Source organism: Eucalyptus grandis, chromosome 3, assembly GCF_016545825.1.
Source record: "Eucalyptus grandis isolate ANBG69807.140 chromosome 3, ASM1654582v1, whole genome shotgun sequence".
Taxonomy (NCBI): domain Eukaryota; kingdom Viridiplantae; phylum Streptophyta; class Magnoliopsida; order Myrtales; family Myrtaceae; genus Eucalyptus; species Eucalyptus grandis.
Window position 1 is genome coordinate 45,596,806 of NC_052614.1, and position 13,305 is coordinate 45,610,110.

At 39.3% G+C, this 13,305-nt stretch overlaps 1 protein-coding gene across 1 annotated transcript; it reads right to left on the minus strand.

The window, feature by feature from the left end:
- Positions 1-9,488: 9,488 nt before the first annotated feature.
- Positions 9,489-13,271, minus strand: LOC120291875. The gene is made up of 3 exons (XM_039309647.1): positions 12,500-13,271; positions 11,694-12,343; positions 9,489-10,208 (listed from the first exon to the last, which is right to left on the minus strand). The coding sequence occupies exons 1-3, from the start codon at positions 13,269-13,271 to the stop codon at positions 9,489-9,491; spliced, it is 2,142 nt and encodes a 713-aa protein (XP_039165581.1).
- Positions 13,272-13,305: the final 34 nt, after the last annotated feature.

Genomic DNA, 13,305 nt, shown 5'->3' on the forward strand with positions numbered 1-13,305 from the left:
ATCAAGGATCACTGAGCAAAATCCATCCCTTTCCAATATGTAGTGTTAAGCCCCTTGTCATGTTTTACTTCATTCGACATCTCTCCCAACAATTATAGGCAACAGAAATGAATTAGGATTGACGGCATGTCTATTTAAGTTCGTCTAAGTCATTTGGACGTTCAAACAGACATGAGAATTCCTGTCAGATGGAGTGTCCTCTCTGTCCCAGGGACAGACTGTTCTCCTTTTGCACACGTGAATGAGCATGTCTATGTATGCGAGAGAGAGAGAGAGAGAGAGAGAGAGAGAGAGAGAGAGAGAGAGAGAGAGACCCTTTTCTGGAGCAGTACCTCTTCACCTTCCATTCTTCTTCAGCTAATCCTCAAGATAAATTAGAGAAAAATCAGTTCGTGTTGGTGAAGCTAACTGGCTAGGAGTTCAAGATACTTCCTGAGACATATTCGCTTCTCTAAGCGAATATGAACATTACCAATGAATTGGGCGGCCAACTAGCCACGGTATGAATACCTGGTGACTTTGCAGGCTTTGTTGCTGCACTCATGACTTTCAGCCCGCCAGCAACAGATCGTGTCGACAAGCTCCTGTGCAAATGCCCGAACGATCCAGACGCGGCGCGGCAGGGGCATGGTCGAGCGGCCCTCGGAGGAAAACGAGAGGCGAGGACTGGAAATTGGAGTGCAAAGAAGATGAAGATGCCGGATGGGGCGTGACCGAAGTTAGACCCGCCATTTTCTTCTTCCTTCTCTCTTATCCCCAGAGCTTCAATCAGCAACGCAGCACTGGAAATTGTTGTGTTAATCAAGACTGGTCTTTTTTTGATAGTATGACAAGGAAATTTGGCAACGAGACTTCGTATTTTCTTGGTGAGTTCTTTCGGTATGTTTTCTGGGGATATTTCTGCACACGAGACGGTCTAGGGACGATGGGGCCACTTGAATTGGAGATTTGAGGATATTTATCTTGCTCAGAATCTGAACTTGTGGTGGACATTCCAAATTGCACTTGTTGATGTGGCTTTGCTATTCTAGCCTCATCCATCCGATGCTTTCCTTTCTCCCGCGGGCCCTCCCATTGAGAACGACGGAGGCTCGAGAAGTAACAACACGAGTCGATACATGTTGATATGCATTTGAATTGCGGAAAATAATAAATCTCGCGTGACTTCCACCCAATCCAACAATTTGAAGCAAGCTTGTCTTGAACTTTTAACTTCTGCCTTTTTGAGGCAATGGTCAGATTTATTTATTTTATCGATCCTACTCTATTTCTATTTTATTTCTCATTCTTATACTTTCGCTCTGCCTCTATGTAAGGCGTTAAGTCAAACTAATACCTCGAAACTAAATCGTTCCTACCTTAATCTCCCGAAAAGTTAAACACTGAACCTTCCACTTTCTTTTTTTCACATGTGTAAGAGCGCCACTTACAAATGGCGTATTGACACAGCATGGAAATGGACAACAAGAACAAGAAGGGCATAAATCATTTTTCGAGGGCAAAAGCTGTTGTCTACTTCATGATGGGCTAAATCTGAAGGCCAAAGTCACAAAACTTCCCTCCCGAGTCTTAGGAACTTGTGAAGAATAGAGCCCTAATGCAAGATTGAATTAGACCCGTTAAATGGGTGGGTTTGCAGTTTTGGCCGGGCCATAAAACTGGCCTCGACTCAAATCGACTCATTTAACCCGTTTATGACCCATTTATCAGAAGACAAATTTTTTGACCCATACCCGACCCACCATATAATCCATACTCGACCCATTTAATTAAATTTAAGAAAGCTTTTTCTTATATATATATAATTGGTATTGCTAATATAGTTTTATATAACACGAATTTAATGGATAATTTTTATAATTTTTAAAATAATTATTTTTAAAAAATCGAATTTTAATTATTATTTATTTTTTAAAATTAATTTTTATTATTATTTTCATAATATAATTTTTAATTTTAATTTTAATTTTCTTTTTCTTTTTGTTCTTCTTCTTCTCTGTGGCTGGCCACCGCAAGCTTGAGGCTCGCCCGACGTTGGCAACGCCTCCGCCTTGCCGATCCCCGCCTCAAGGCTCACTGATCGACGAGGCTCGAGCCTCGCTTGACATTGGCGAGTTCGAGTCTCGCTAGATCGACGGCACCGATGGTGGCAAGGCGAAGATAGGCGATGGAGGTGGCAGCAAATCAGATTCGTGAAGCCTAGAAGGGTGGAAACTAAGAGGAGACTCGTAGGTCAATTTTTAATGGGTTGATAAATGAGTTTTAAATGGCAATTAGATCTATTCAAGACCCATATATTTCAGTCTTTCTGTTTTAGAACCCAATATGGGTGCTTTGAAAATAAGGCTTGACCCATTAACGACCCATTTAAACAAAATGGGTCCATAAATGGTTGTATACCAATTTTGACACCTCTAGATTGAATAAAGCATTATGCAAATTAAATAAGAAAATATCCAAGAGTCCCTATTCCTAACTTAATTGTTAATCTTTCCTCGTTATTTATGTAGGGGTAATTTAAGAAAAAACAAGATAGATAAAAAAGAAGAAGAAGAAGCCTTAATTTAAAGATAAATCAAGGGAGAAAATTATCTAAGAAGTCCTAAACTTATTATATGTCCGGTGATTCAATCTTAAACCTTTCGATTGTGCTAATTAAGTCCTAGAATTTTTGACAATTTGTCATATTTAGTCCTAAACTTTTCGTTTGTGTTGATTTAATCTCACATTCTAATTATTTTGCTAATGTAGTCCTTTTGGCCAATCATCCTAATATGTAGGACTCGAACTGCAAATTTTCAAAAATCTTTGGGACTAAATTGACAAAGAGTCATGACCAAATTGGCAAATCATCAAAAATATTGAAGATTGAATTGGCCGTCTTACAATAAATTTAGGACTTTTTGGATAATATCTCTAAATCGAGATTAACTCTAAAAATAGGATGTGGCAAAACGCGTGCAATGCATGTGTTTGTTATGTCAGGAGAGGGGGGAGTGCCTACATCTTACTTGTCCCGAGCCCAAAATTAATAAAATTACTAGCCGTCATCTATCGATTAACCTCTCACAATATCTCACGTAATAACAGCTTAGTTTCATGAAAGAATACACAGATTCTTCCTCTCATGGCAAGAATCTCTTGGCTTCAAAACACTTGAGAGGCACCAATTGGATACAATTAATTCTACTGTTAAGAAATTACAATTTAAGAACGATGATGGAGAGGGACGGACGGATAGGTTGGATTGAAGGTTTTGGTGAGTTTTCGATTATAACCCAATTTTTTGGGCCTTAAAATTAAGTTTTGCCTCCATCGAAATTTCCTTATAAAAGAAAACATGGTAACTCATTATTGCATGTAATTTGCCCTCCACAAATCGATGGATGGGGTATAGAAAAGCTTTGAAAATTTTTGGCAGGTATTATGGTAGAAGAAATTTTATCCAAGGAAAAATCGCATAAGGGACCCGAAAGAAAGCTAAACAAACTCATGTTCTAACTTTGAGATGCACAAAGAACTAGGTTTGAGGCTGAGGAGAGACTCAAACAGGTCGAGATTGTTCAATTCGGAACGGTTCAAGATGAATTTAGTAGGCATGTACTTGGTACATTTAATAATTTTTCTTGATCGAGTGAGCAAGATGAGAAGAGGTCAGAAGAAAACATAAAATCTTGTTGGCAAATTTATTTCGATAACCATAGACCTGTTAAAATGGGCCATAGACCTATTTCTTATTTCATATTTAATGGGTCGAGTTGTTCTGTGGATTAGTTATATTCAGTGAATGTGTCATAAAAGGGTTTCGAATGGTAAAGCCTAAAATATTATATATGCCAAATGAGTTTACAGCTTATTTAGACCCAACTTACTTCTATAACTGTCTTTCGCACTTGCTCACCCGTGTCTCTCTTCTCAATTTTCCATGCCAGCACTTGTTGGCATTCACATCAGACATTTCTAGTCAAAATTGGTGGGAATGACTAAATTTGAAAATTGTTAGAAGATTTACAACTGAATTGACCAAATTAAAATGTTTGTGATTGAATTGGTATGACTGCAATTGACTTAGGACTTTTTTTTTTTTTCTCGTAATTTCTCCTCTTTTTCCATGAATAAACGTGGCCATTGAATTCAACAAGCCTCATTTTTCCAAAAGTGCTGTCTCTAAAAGCTCTATGTCGATTGTGCCAATTTACGTCCTAATCCTCAATTCCACGTAAGGCCGGCGAGATCATATCCTCAGCTTACCATATCGGTCATGCCAATTTACGCATAATTCTTGGATTCCACGTAAGGCTGGCGAGATCAGATCCTCAGCTTGCCATATCGATTGTGCCAATTTGCATCCCAATCCTCGATTCCACTTAAGGCTGGCGAGATCACATCGTCAGCCATTTTTTTTTTCCTTCTGTTTTCTTTTTTGTGGGTGAAATATGACACTTTGTGATCCACCAAAGTCAACTCGACAAGGATTCCAGCGCAAGGGGGATGAAAACTCAGCTCTAGAATAGAAAAAAGAAAAAGAAAAAGTGGACGGATATGATTGCAATAGAGCTATCGATCATGTCGTGTATTATTTAAAATTGGTGTTAAAGCAATAAACTCATGTTTTAACTTGAGATGCCCACATTCTACATGTGCACAAAAGAGAACTAGGTTTGAGACCAAAGAGAGGCTCGAACACGTTGAGGCTATTCAATTTGGAGCGGTTCAAGACGAATCTAGTAGGCACACAATTGGTATATCTAATAATTTTCTGTGATCAAGAGAGCAAGATTAGGAGAGGTCATAAGAAAATATGAAATCTTGTCGACAAAATTATTTCAATATTAGTAAACCTGTAAAAATTGGCCATAGACCTATTTCTTATCTCATATTTAATGGGTCGAGTTGTTATGTGGATTAGTTATTTTTGGTGAATGGGTCATAAAAGCATTTGATTGTTAAAACCTTAAATATTCTCGTCTTAGTTACGTCAGCGCCTGACAATGTCAGTGATTTCTAGCTAAAATCAATGTCAAAAGGATTACAACTGAATTTGCCAAATTAAAATGTTTGCAATTGAATTAGTACATTGTAATTGATTTAGGACTTTTTTTTTAGGTCATATCTCTTCCGATTCATAAACAACGAGCCTTATTTTTCCCAAAAGTGTCGTTTCTAAGAAGCTCCATATCGATTGTGCCAATTTACATCCTAATCCTCAATTCCATATAGGGCTGGCCACTTCACATCATCAGCTTGCTTTTTTTGGATGAAAAGTGTCCCACTAAAGTCAACTCGAGATGGATTCCAGCGCAAGGAAGATGAAAAGTCAGCACAAAAAAAAAAAGAAAAAGTGGACAGACGTGATTGCAATCGGGCTATCGATCATGCCGTGCATTTCATTTAAGAAATGGTATAAACAAATTGCGAGTAATTACGCATCTTTATTAGGGTCATGACGCCCTGACATCTTGTTGACTTCTTTTGTAGGAACATTCACAAATTGTTGTAGTTTCTTTTCAAGCGTGAAGGATATATTTTTTCTTTTACAACATATAACCATTTCCATTGTAATTTTGGACCAACAATGGCACCTAATCATATAGGTATCAATGTATCATAGCACCACACGTAACCATATACGTAGCATAGTATCAATGTATCATAGTACCACACGTAATCATATACGTAGCATAGTACCACACGTAACCATCTACGTATCGTAGTAATAAGTCATGGTGACTTGAGCAATATTTATGAACACGCCCGTTTCATTTCAATCTTTCTATACATTTTTACGAAAGAATTAATATAACAAAGGTCATATATGTCACGTCCACATGATGTCACTGAACTCCCGCTTATCATACAAAAACATGAAAATATATGATCGGTTCCATCCGTAATGCCAGGTCGTCCAGGTCGTCCAGGTCGTCTTCGCAATTGATGTGGCTTATGCGTAAAGTTCGTCAAAACAGAATCCTTCCATCAAAATTAAGCATCGGGTGCATCTTACAATATACACAGTTTCTCTCTTGGATAACAAAACCCTAACGTGCCAATTGCTGCATTTCTGCGGTGGATCTCTGCGTAAACTTTTTCGTTGTTTGTCAAGACCCTTCTTCTTTTGTCTGGCTTGCTCAAGATCGTACCATCATCTACATTTTAAAGGGAAGATCGGTGTTCAAATCTGAAGTATGTTCATCGGACCTAGTTTTTGGACTCATTTCATGAAGACAGGAGGGATGGAGAGAGAGAGGCATGGTTATGGACATCACGTCTTTTAGGTTTTTGATTAAGATAAGATGAGAACCCTAAAATGGGGAAGTACGGGAAATTAAATTAAAAAAAAATGATAAATTTAATAAATATTTAGTAATTTCTCCTCCGTTTCATAAATAGACATGGTCATCGAATTCAACAAGCCTCATTTTTCTCAAAGTGCTGTTTCTAAAAATTCTATGTCAATTGTGCCAATTTAGGTCATAACTCTCAATTGCATGTAAGGCCGGCGATTAGAAAGATGCCTCTTTCACCAGTCGTGCGTGGTACCTTCTATGGCATACCTATTGATGTGGAGTGCACGGAGCATTCTTGTATTAGTGTCTCTGGTTTGGTGTATGTTTGAGTCCATGTCTTGATGATGTACGACGTGGGTTTTGCTGATGGCCCCATCATCCAAGAGTTTTTGTCTATTCACGTTCGACACAATGGGGTGATGCTAGGGATGTTGTTGTCGCCACCGCCCGATGCACCGGTTGGGTGTGATGGCACGTATGACTGGTGGGAGCAGACACTTTTTGGGATAGCCAACGCTTGTTGATGGAGGGGTGTACATGTCCGATGTAGGGTCAAGTTCTCTTTTGAGTTATAGCCAAGTATAGTTAAAAATCTTGGCCTTTTGCTCTACCGACCTGAGATGTCCATTGTGAAAATGTTAATAAAAAGTGACTCGGCTTTATCTTTTCATTTGGTGCGTAGTTGGTGTGCATTGCATTATTGTTATTGGAGTAAGGGATGGTGAGACTCGTTATGCTTCCGTTGATGGGTTGCGCTGGGACCTTTTAAAAAAAAGGGGGGGAGGGAGAAGAATTTTATTGATCAACCCCTATGAACTATGGTTCCACTTTAATTAAAAAGTTATTAGACTGGTATGTAGTAGGATAAATGATAAGTACTTGTGGCGACCTAATGGATTGTGGGGGTTCCGATGGGGTGCCGTATTTTAAAACATCTAAAATTTTTGTGAGAATGAAGAGGAGGGGAAATTTAATATCATGAGAATCTTGGCAGGGATGTGGTTGGAAATTAATGAGTTATTCATTAGGCAAATACAGATGAATTTTTGGCACGAGGATTTGATTTGACATATGATGGTCGTTGATAACATAAAAAACAAATATATCTAACATGAGTTTAAAATGACTTTACGTTTTTGCAATGTAATTGATCATAGACATGTGAATAACCAACGAAAATAAAATTAGTTAAGAGTTGAAGCACGGAGTAGATACATATATAAATCGTCTAGATTGTGCGTGTGTATATCTTAGGTAAATTTGAAAAGCATGTGAAAGAGGAAATTTTAGTGAAAATCATGTATCACATAGTGTACCGTGCATAGAAGTACTAAGTATTTTACCATTAGAGGTTCAAAGTTCGACTTCTCGTGACTTGTGCGATCTAAAAAGAAGTATGCCGATAACCGTGGTTGGTTTTGAAACAATGAGAACATCTTTCGTGCAAATGCTATATCAAGTAGAACACTAGTATACTACCGCAACATACCTAAGGAAAGTTTTTGCACACATAAGAGGTATTATATCAACATATCACATGAAATTCGAAGGATTGCAAACTGGAAATTAGATTATACCGTACAAGATTTTCTCTGGGAATTAAACACTAGTAATATTTTCCATTAATTAACTCTATTAGATTGTGCTAGTTTTATTTACACACCACATTAATTATATGATATCAAAAACCCTAAATTGTTGTTGGCAGCATAATCGGACGGTTGCTGTTCGACCATAAATGTCATCCAGAAAAAGAAAATTTCCTCGATAAATATATAAATGTTTTTTTTTTCATTTATAAGAATTTTATCCTATGTTCATTTCTACTGAAAAATTCAGTGCTGTGGATTTGCTATGGTCGAAAGACGAAACTACAGCCCCATTGGGGATGGGATTGACCTAGTGATAAGGGTTTTTCGGTACTTCCGACTTAGAAAAACCGATAATTATGGATCCAACTCCTACTCTGTATTACTCGGATTTAAGCAAAGGGTCGTGACATAAGGTTACCCATTCTAGATGGCCTGTGCTCCCCAATTATCAAGCACTTCCACAGGTTATTCATTTTCGTCACTAGAAAAGTAAAAAACATGAGATTTGGATACATATATCGAACGAATTAATGTGCTTTTCTTCTTCTAACGATTTAAACTATATAACGATTGGCGATAATTATTCTTTTTAGGGAATGTAGATACGCGGTCAAAAGAATTATCTAATGATCAATGATTAGCTAGCTGGATAGACACAGTAATGCTTCAGAGGCAAAATTGAAACTCCTTTAGCAAGTTGCCATTAAGTTAGCCAACAAAGCCCGCGAATGAGAGGAGAAGGATCTTCACCGGATGGCGGTGGCAGCGTTTCATCCTCCTTCCACGTGAGATTAGTTGTGCAACAATAATGTCGGCCCTTTGGTTGAACAAGTCCTCACAACTAAAACCCACACCTTTCCCTGCGAAGCCAAACCCTGAAATCAAAATGTCATGTCGTGGAAAACCATCAAAGCCATTAACATGAAATATCCTCTCAACAGGTTATAATGGAATATTAATTGATTTTGCTGATGTAAGTAGAATTGAATATCTGAAGTTTAGGACATCTGGAATGACTATATTGATAAATTGTCAAAAAATTTATGAATAAAGAAATTGAAAATTAGATTAAATTGGTCGCCATATGACATGTTGATTTTTTCATTTTTTTTTTTGAGATAATTTTCTCAAATTTTGAAATATCTAAAATTTCTATGACTATGAAGAGGAGGGGAAATTTGAAACCGTGGGAATCTTGACAAGGATGTCTTCGGAAATTGATGAGTCATCCAGCAGGCAAATAGTAATATCAATTTTTGGCATTAAAAGACTTGATTCGATATCTTTATGAGGGTGGATATTGATAAAATTAAAAAATAAAACATATCTTACATGAATTTTAAATAACTTAAGTTTTGGTAATGTAAATGATCATACATGTGAATAACTAGTGAAAACAAAATTAGTTAAGAATTGAAGCAAATGGTAGAAAAAGATATGTGTTTTTTGTGTATACAAGTCATCTAGATTTTTTTTTTTTTTTTTTTGGGTCAGAAATATAGGTATTTCATTACTTAAAGATAGCAGTACATGGGAAATGCACATTGCATCCAGAAGCGATAGCTTCCGCAACTACCAGACTTTGCAACATAAAGGGAGGAAATATATTCTAGTTGTGGGCCAAATCATTTTTGCCATGGGCTCTGGCGGCCCAATCGGCAACCCCATTTGCCTCTCTTCTGCAGTACTGGAGACGCAAATTAGGGCACAGAGCGAGGAAGCTATGGATCTCCGCGAAAAGGACTCGTTCTTCCCACGGCGGCGTTCGTTTCTGGTGAAGGATGTCGATCAAGGCCAAGAAGTCGCTCTCTATAATGATGTTCTCCATGTTGATGCCCTGTTGCAGCAGACGTTTAAGAGCGAGGGCAAGTGACTGAACCTCTGCCGGAAATGCTGAAGCTGTTGTGATTTCTTGTGTATAGACATCGGTAAGAATTCCTTGGTGATTTCTACTGATACAGGCCATAGTGCCATGATAAGTGCCTGGAAAGTGAGATGCATCTATGTTACATTTAAGGAATCCATGTTGCGGAGGTGTCCAAATAGGTAGTGATTGGCGTTCATTGGAGTCCCCTGTTTTGGAGTGGTCAATTCGATGGTCGTGTTGGGAGGAAAGGGTCTGGATTCGCGCCTGTGCTAGAGCATCAGTGACAGCACGCTGTGGATCTGGACAAATTCGACGGAAGATATAGTTGTTACGGGAGCACCAAATCTTCCACAGAACATGGGCGATCTTCTGCAATCCAGGTACGGCTTTCGACTCTGTTGCTCTTGCTGTGATCCACTCATCTAGACGAGTAATAGTTAGAGGAGATATTGTGATGTTGATCTGCGAGTGATTCCAAATCCCGGTTGTCCATGAACAAAAGAAAAATAAGTGCTCGACCGTTTCTGGTAAGTTCTGTTTGCAAATTTCACATATGGGATCAGGGGTGATATGCCGAGAAAATAGTTGAGCTTTGGTAGGAAGAGCGTTGTGACATGCTGCCCATAGGAATTGACGGATCTTCGGAGCTGTGTTAATTGTCCATATTTTACGCCAAAGAATAGTGGGTGATTGATATGATGTTGATGCTTGTTGGTGTCTCTGCTTCGCTTTGCTGCTGGCTAGAGTCTGATAATTGCTTTTAATTGTGTACTCTCCATCCTTAGTGGGTGTCCAGACTAGCTTATCAATGGCATGTAATGGTCTAATTGGGATTTTAAGAATTTCAGTCATAATGTTGCTATCAAATAGGTCTGAAATAAGGGGAACATTCCAGGTGTGGTGGACATGGTCAATAAGACTTTCCACCATCTCTGGTTCCTCTCTTCTAATTGGGCCGCCAATGGTGCCGATTGGCAGCCAGCGATGATTGCGGATGTGTATAGTTCTGCCATCCCCCACCGACCATCTTACCTTAGGTAAGACGGCATCTCTACCACAAAGAAGACTTCGCCAGCCCCAAGAGGGCCTTGTTCCATTCTCAGCATACAAAAAGTCTTTGTTTTGGAAATAAAGGCCCTTGAACAGCCGACACCATAGCAATTGAGGTTGTTGAAGTAGGCGCCAAGCCTGCTTACCTAGTAGAGCTTCATTGAAAGTGATCAAATCATGAAAACCTAATCCACCATTCAGCTTACTGGTTTTTAGTAAGTCCCAGTTTTGCCAATGAACACCAGCCTTTCTTGTAGAATTCCGCCACCAAAAATTGGAGATTTTCTGTTCAATTTTGCAACATAAGGATATAGGAAGCTTGAACATTGACATAGCGTAGTGCGGAATAGCCTGTATAACCGACTTGAGTAGGATCTCCTTATCGCCCTTCGACAATAGAAGCTCTTTCCACCCCTCAAGTTTTGCAGTTACCTTCCCTAATATCCAACTAAACATGTCGTGTTTAGATCTTCCCCAGTCAGAAGGCATACCTAAGTATTTGCCATATTTCTACAATACTGGCACCCTGAATTCTGCTGCTAGATTGTGCTGAAGACTAAAGGGGCAGAATTTTGGAAAAAATATTCCCGATTTATTCCTATTAATTACTTGGCCAGTTGCTAGACAATACTGATTCAATAGGTTAGCCAGATGTTGACATTCCATAAGTGTACCTCTTAGGAAAAACACTGAATCATCAGCGAAGAAAAGGTGGGAAAGTGTAGGACAGAACCTGTTTAGTTGAATACCACGGAGATGGCCCATATTGATGGCTTGATGAATAAGGGTGGATAATAGATTGGCCACTAGACTGAAGATGTAAGGTGAGAGCGGGTCGCCCTGTCGTAGCCCTCTTGAGGGTCGAAAGTATGTCAGTTGTTCCCCATTAAAACATACGCTGAAGGAAGTAGTAGTAATACATTGCATCACTAGTCTAACCCACGAGGGGTGAAAACCCAAAGTAAGGAGATAATCCAGTAAGAAATCCCATTCAACTTTGTCGTAGGCCTTCTGCATATCTAATTTGAGTAAAGCATTAAAGTTCCGCTTCCTTTTCCTTGTCTTAAATTGATGAATAACCTCCTGGACAACTAACACATTATCCTGAATTTGACGCCCACTCACGAAAGCAGCTTGTTCTACTGATATGAGATCCCCCAGCCAAGGTTTCAGGCGATTCGCCAATACCTTAGATATAATCTTATACGCAAAGTTGCAGAGGCTAATCGGTCTAAACTGATCTAGACTTTCAGGGTGGTTGATCTTAGGAATTAGAACAAGTACTATTTTGTTAAGCTCAGCAAGCATAACCCCTGAAGTAAAGAAGTCTTGAACTAACCTGAAAATGTTGTGTTGAATTATATCCCAATGTGTCTGATAAAAAAGTCCGTTGAGACCATCGAGGCCTGGAGCCTTGGTCGCACCCAACTGGAACGTAGCAACTCTGACCTCCTCCATTGTGACCATAGCAGTTAACTGGGCATTCATCTCTTCAGTAACTAGGGCCCGGCATTGAGCAATTATCGGACTATAGGCATGGGAACCCACTGAAGTGTATAAACGGCAGAAAAAATCAAACGTCATCTCCTTTAGAATCGGTAGTTCTCTGACCTAGTTGAGATTTTCATCCCTTAACATTCCGATTCTATTACGCTGCCTCCTTTGTACCGTAGTGGCATGAAAAAACTTGCTATTTTTATCACCCCATTGAAGCCAGTTAATTCGGGAGCGCATAGCCCAAAATTGTTCTTCCTGCTGCCAAAGGTTTCTGATTTTCCCACGAAGAGAGGCAACTTCTTCAGCGTCAGTACTGGATCTGTAAGGCTTATTAACCAACAATTGGAGCTGCTGTTGTAGTGCCAGTACCATCAACTGAACATTGTCAAACTTGGATCTACTCCATTTGTGCAGCTTGGAAGAGACAATTCTAAGTTTGCGTAGTAAATTGGTGTTGCGCAACTCGACTGAATTCCAGGTGGTAGCAATGACCTTGCGACACTCCGGGTCTTGGTTCCAATAAGCCTCAAAAACAAAATTGCGTTGGCCCCTCGGATAAGATGGTGATGTTGAGATGATAATAGGACTATGATCAAAACCCAGGGGAGGCAACGCAAAGACTTGGGCTTCAGGGTATAGGATACGCCACTCCGGTGTGCACAAAACACGATCCAACCTTTCCTTAATTTGATCCGGACCATCTCTATTATTTGACCACGTAAACTTGCATCCCTTACTTTCAATCTCCATAAAAGCACAGTCATTGATGACATCACGAAAGGATTGAATTCTATACCTGTTTGGGGATCGCCCTCCTACTTTCTCCCAAGCATATAGGATTTCATTGAAGTCTCCGGCACATATCCAAGGGAGATTGTTAAGTGTGCTGATGGTGCGTAGCTGATCCCATAGTAGCTGTCGATGCTGGTAGGATGATGGGGCATGGAGACAGGTGACCCGCATGAGCTTATCTTCCATTACATCCCGACAAATAATATCAAAAAGGTCCACC

Bases quoted from the DNA above. Each gene is read 5' to 3' on its own strand.
- LOC120291875 (XM_039309647.1), bottom strand. From the start codon at position 13,271: ATGGAAGATAAGCTCATGCGGGTCACCTGTCTCCATGCCCCATCATCC. The intron at 12,344-12,499 runs GTGATAAAAATA...TATACACTTCAG, and splicing joins AATTAACTGGCTTCAATGGG to TGGGTTCCCATGCCTATAGT. The intron at 10,209-11,693 runs GTATGTTTTAAT...AATCACTCGCAG, and splicing joins TTACTACTACTTCCTTCAGC to ATCAACATCACAATATCTCC.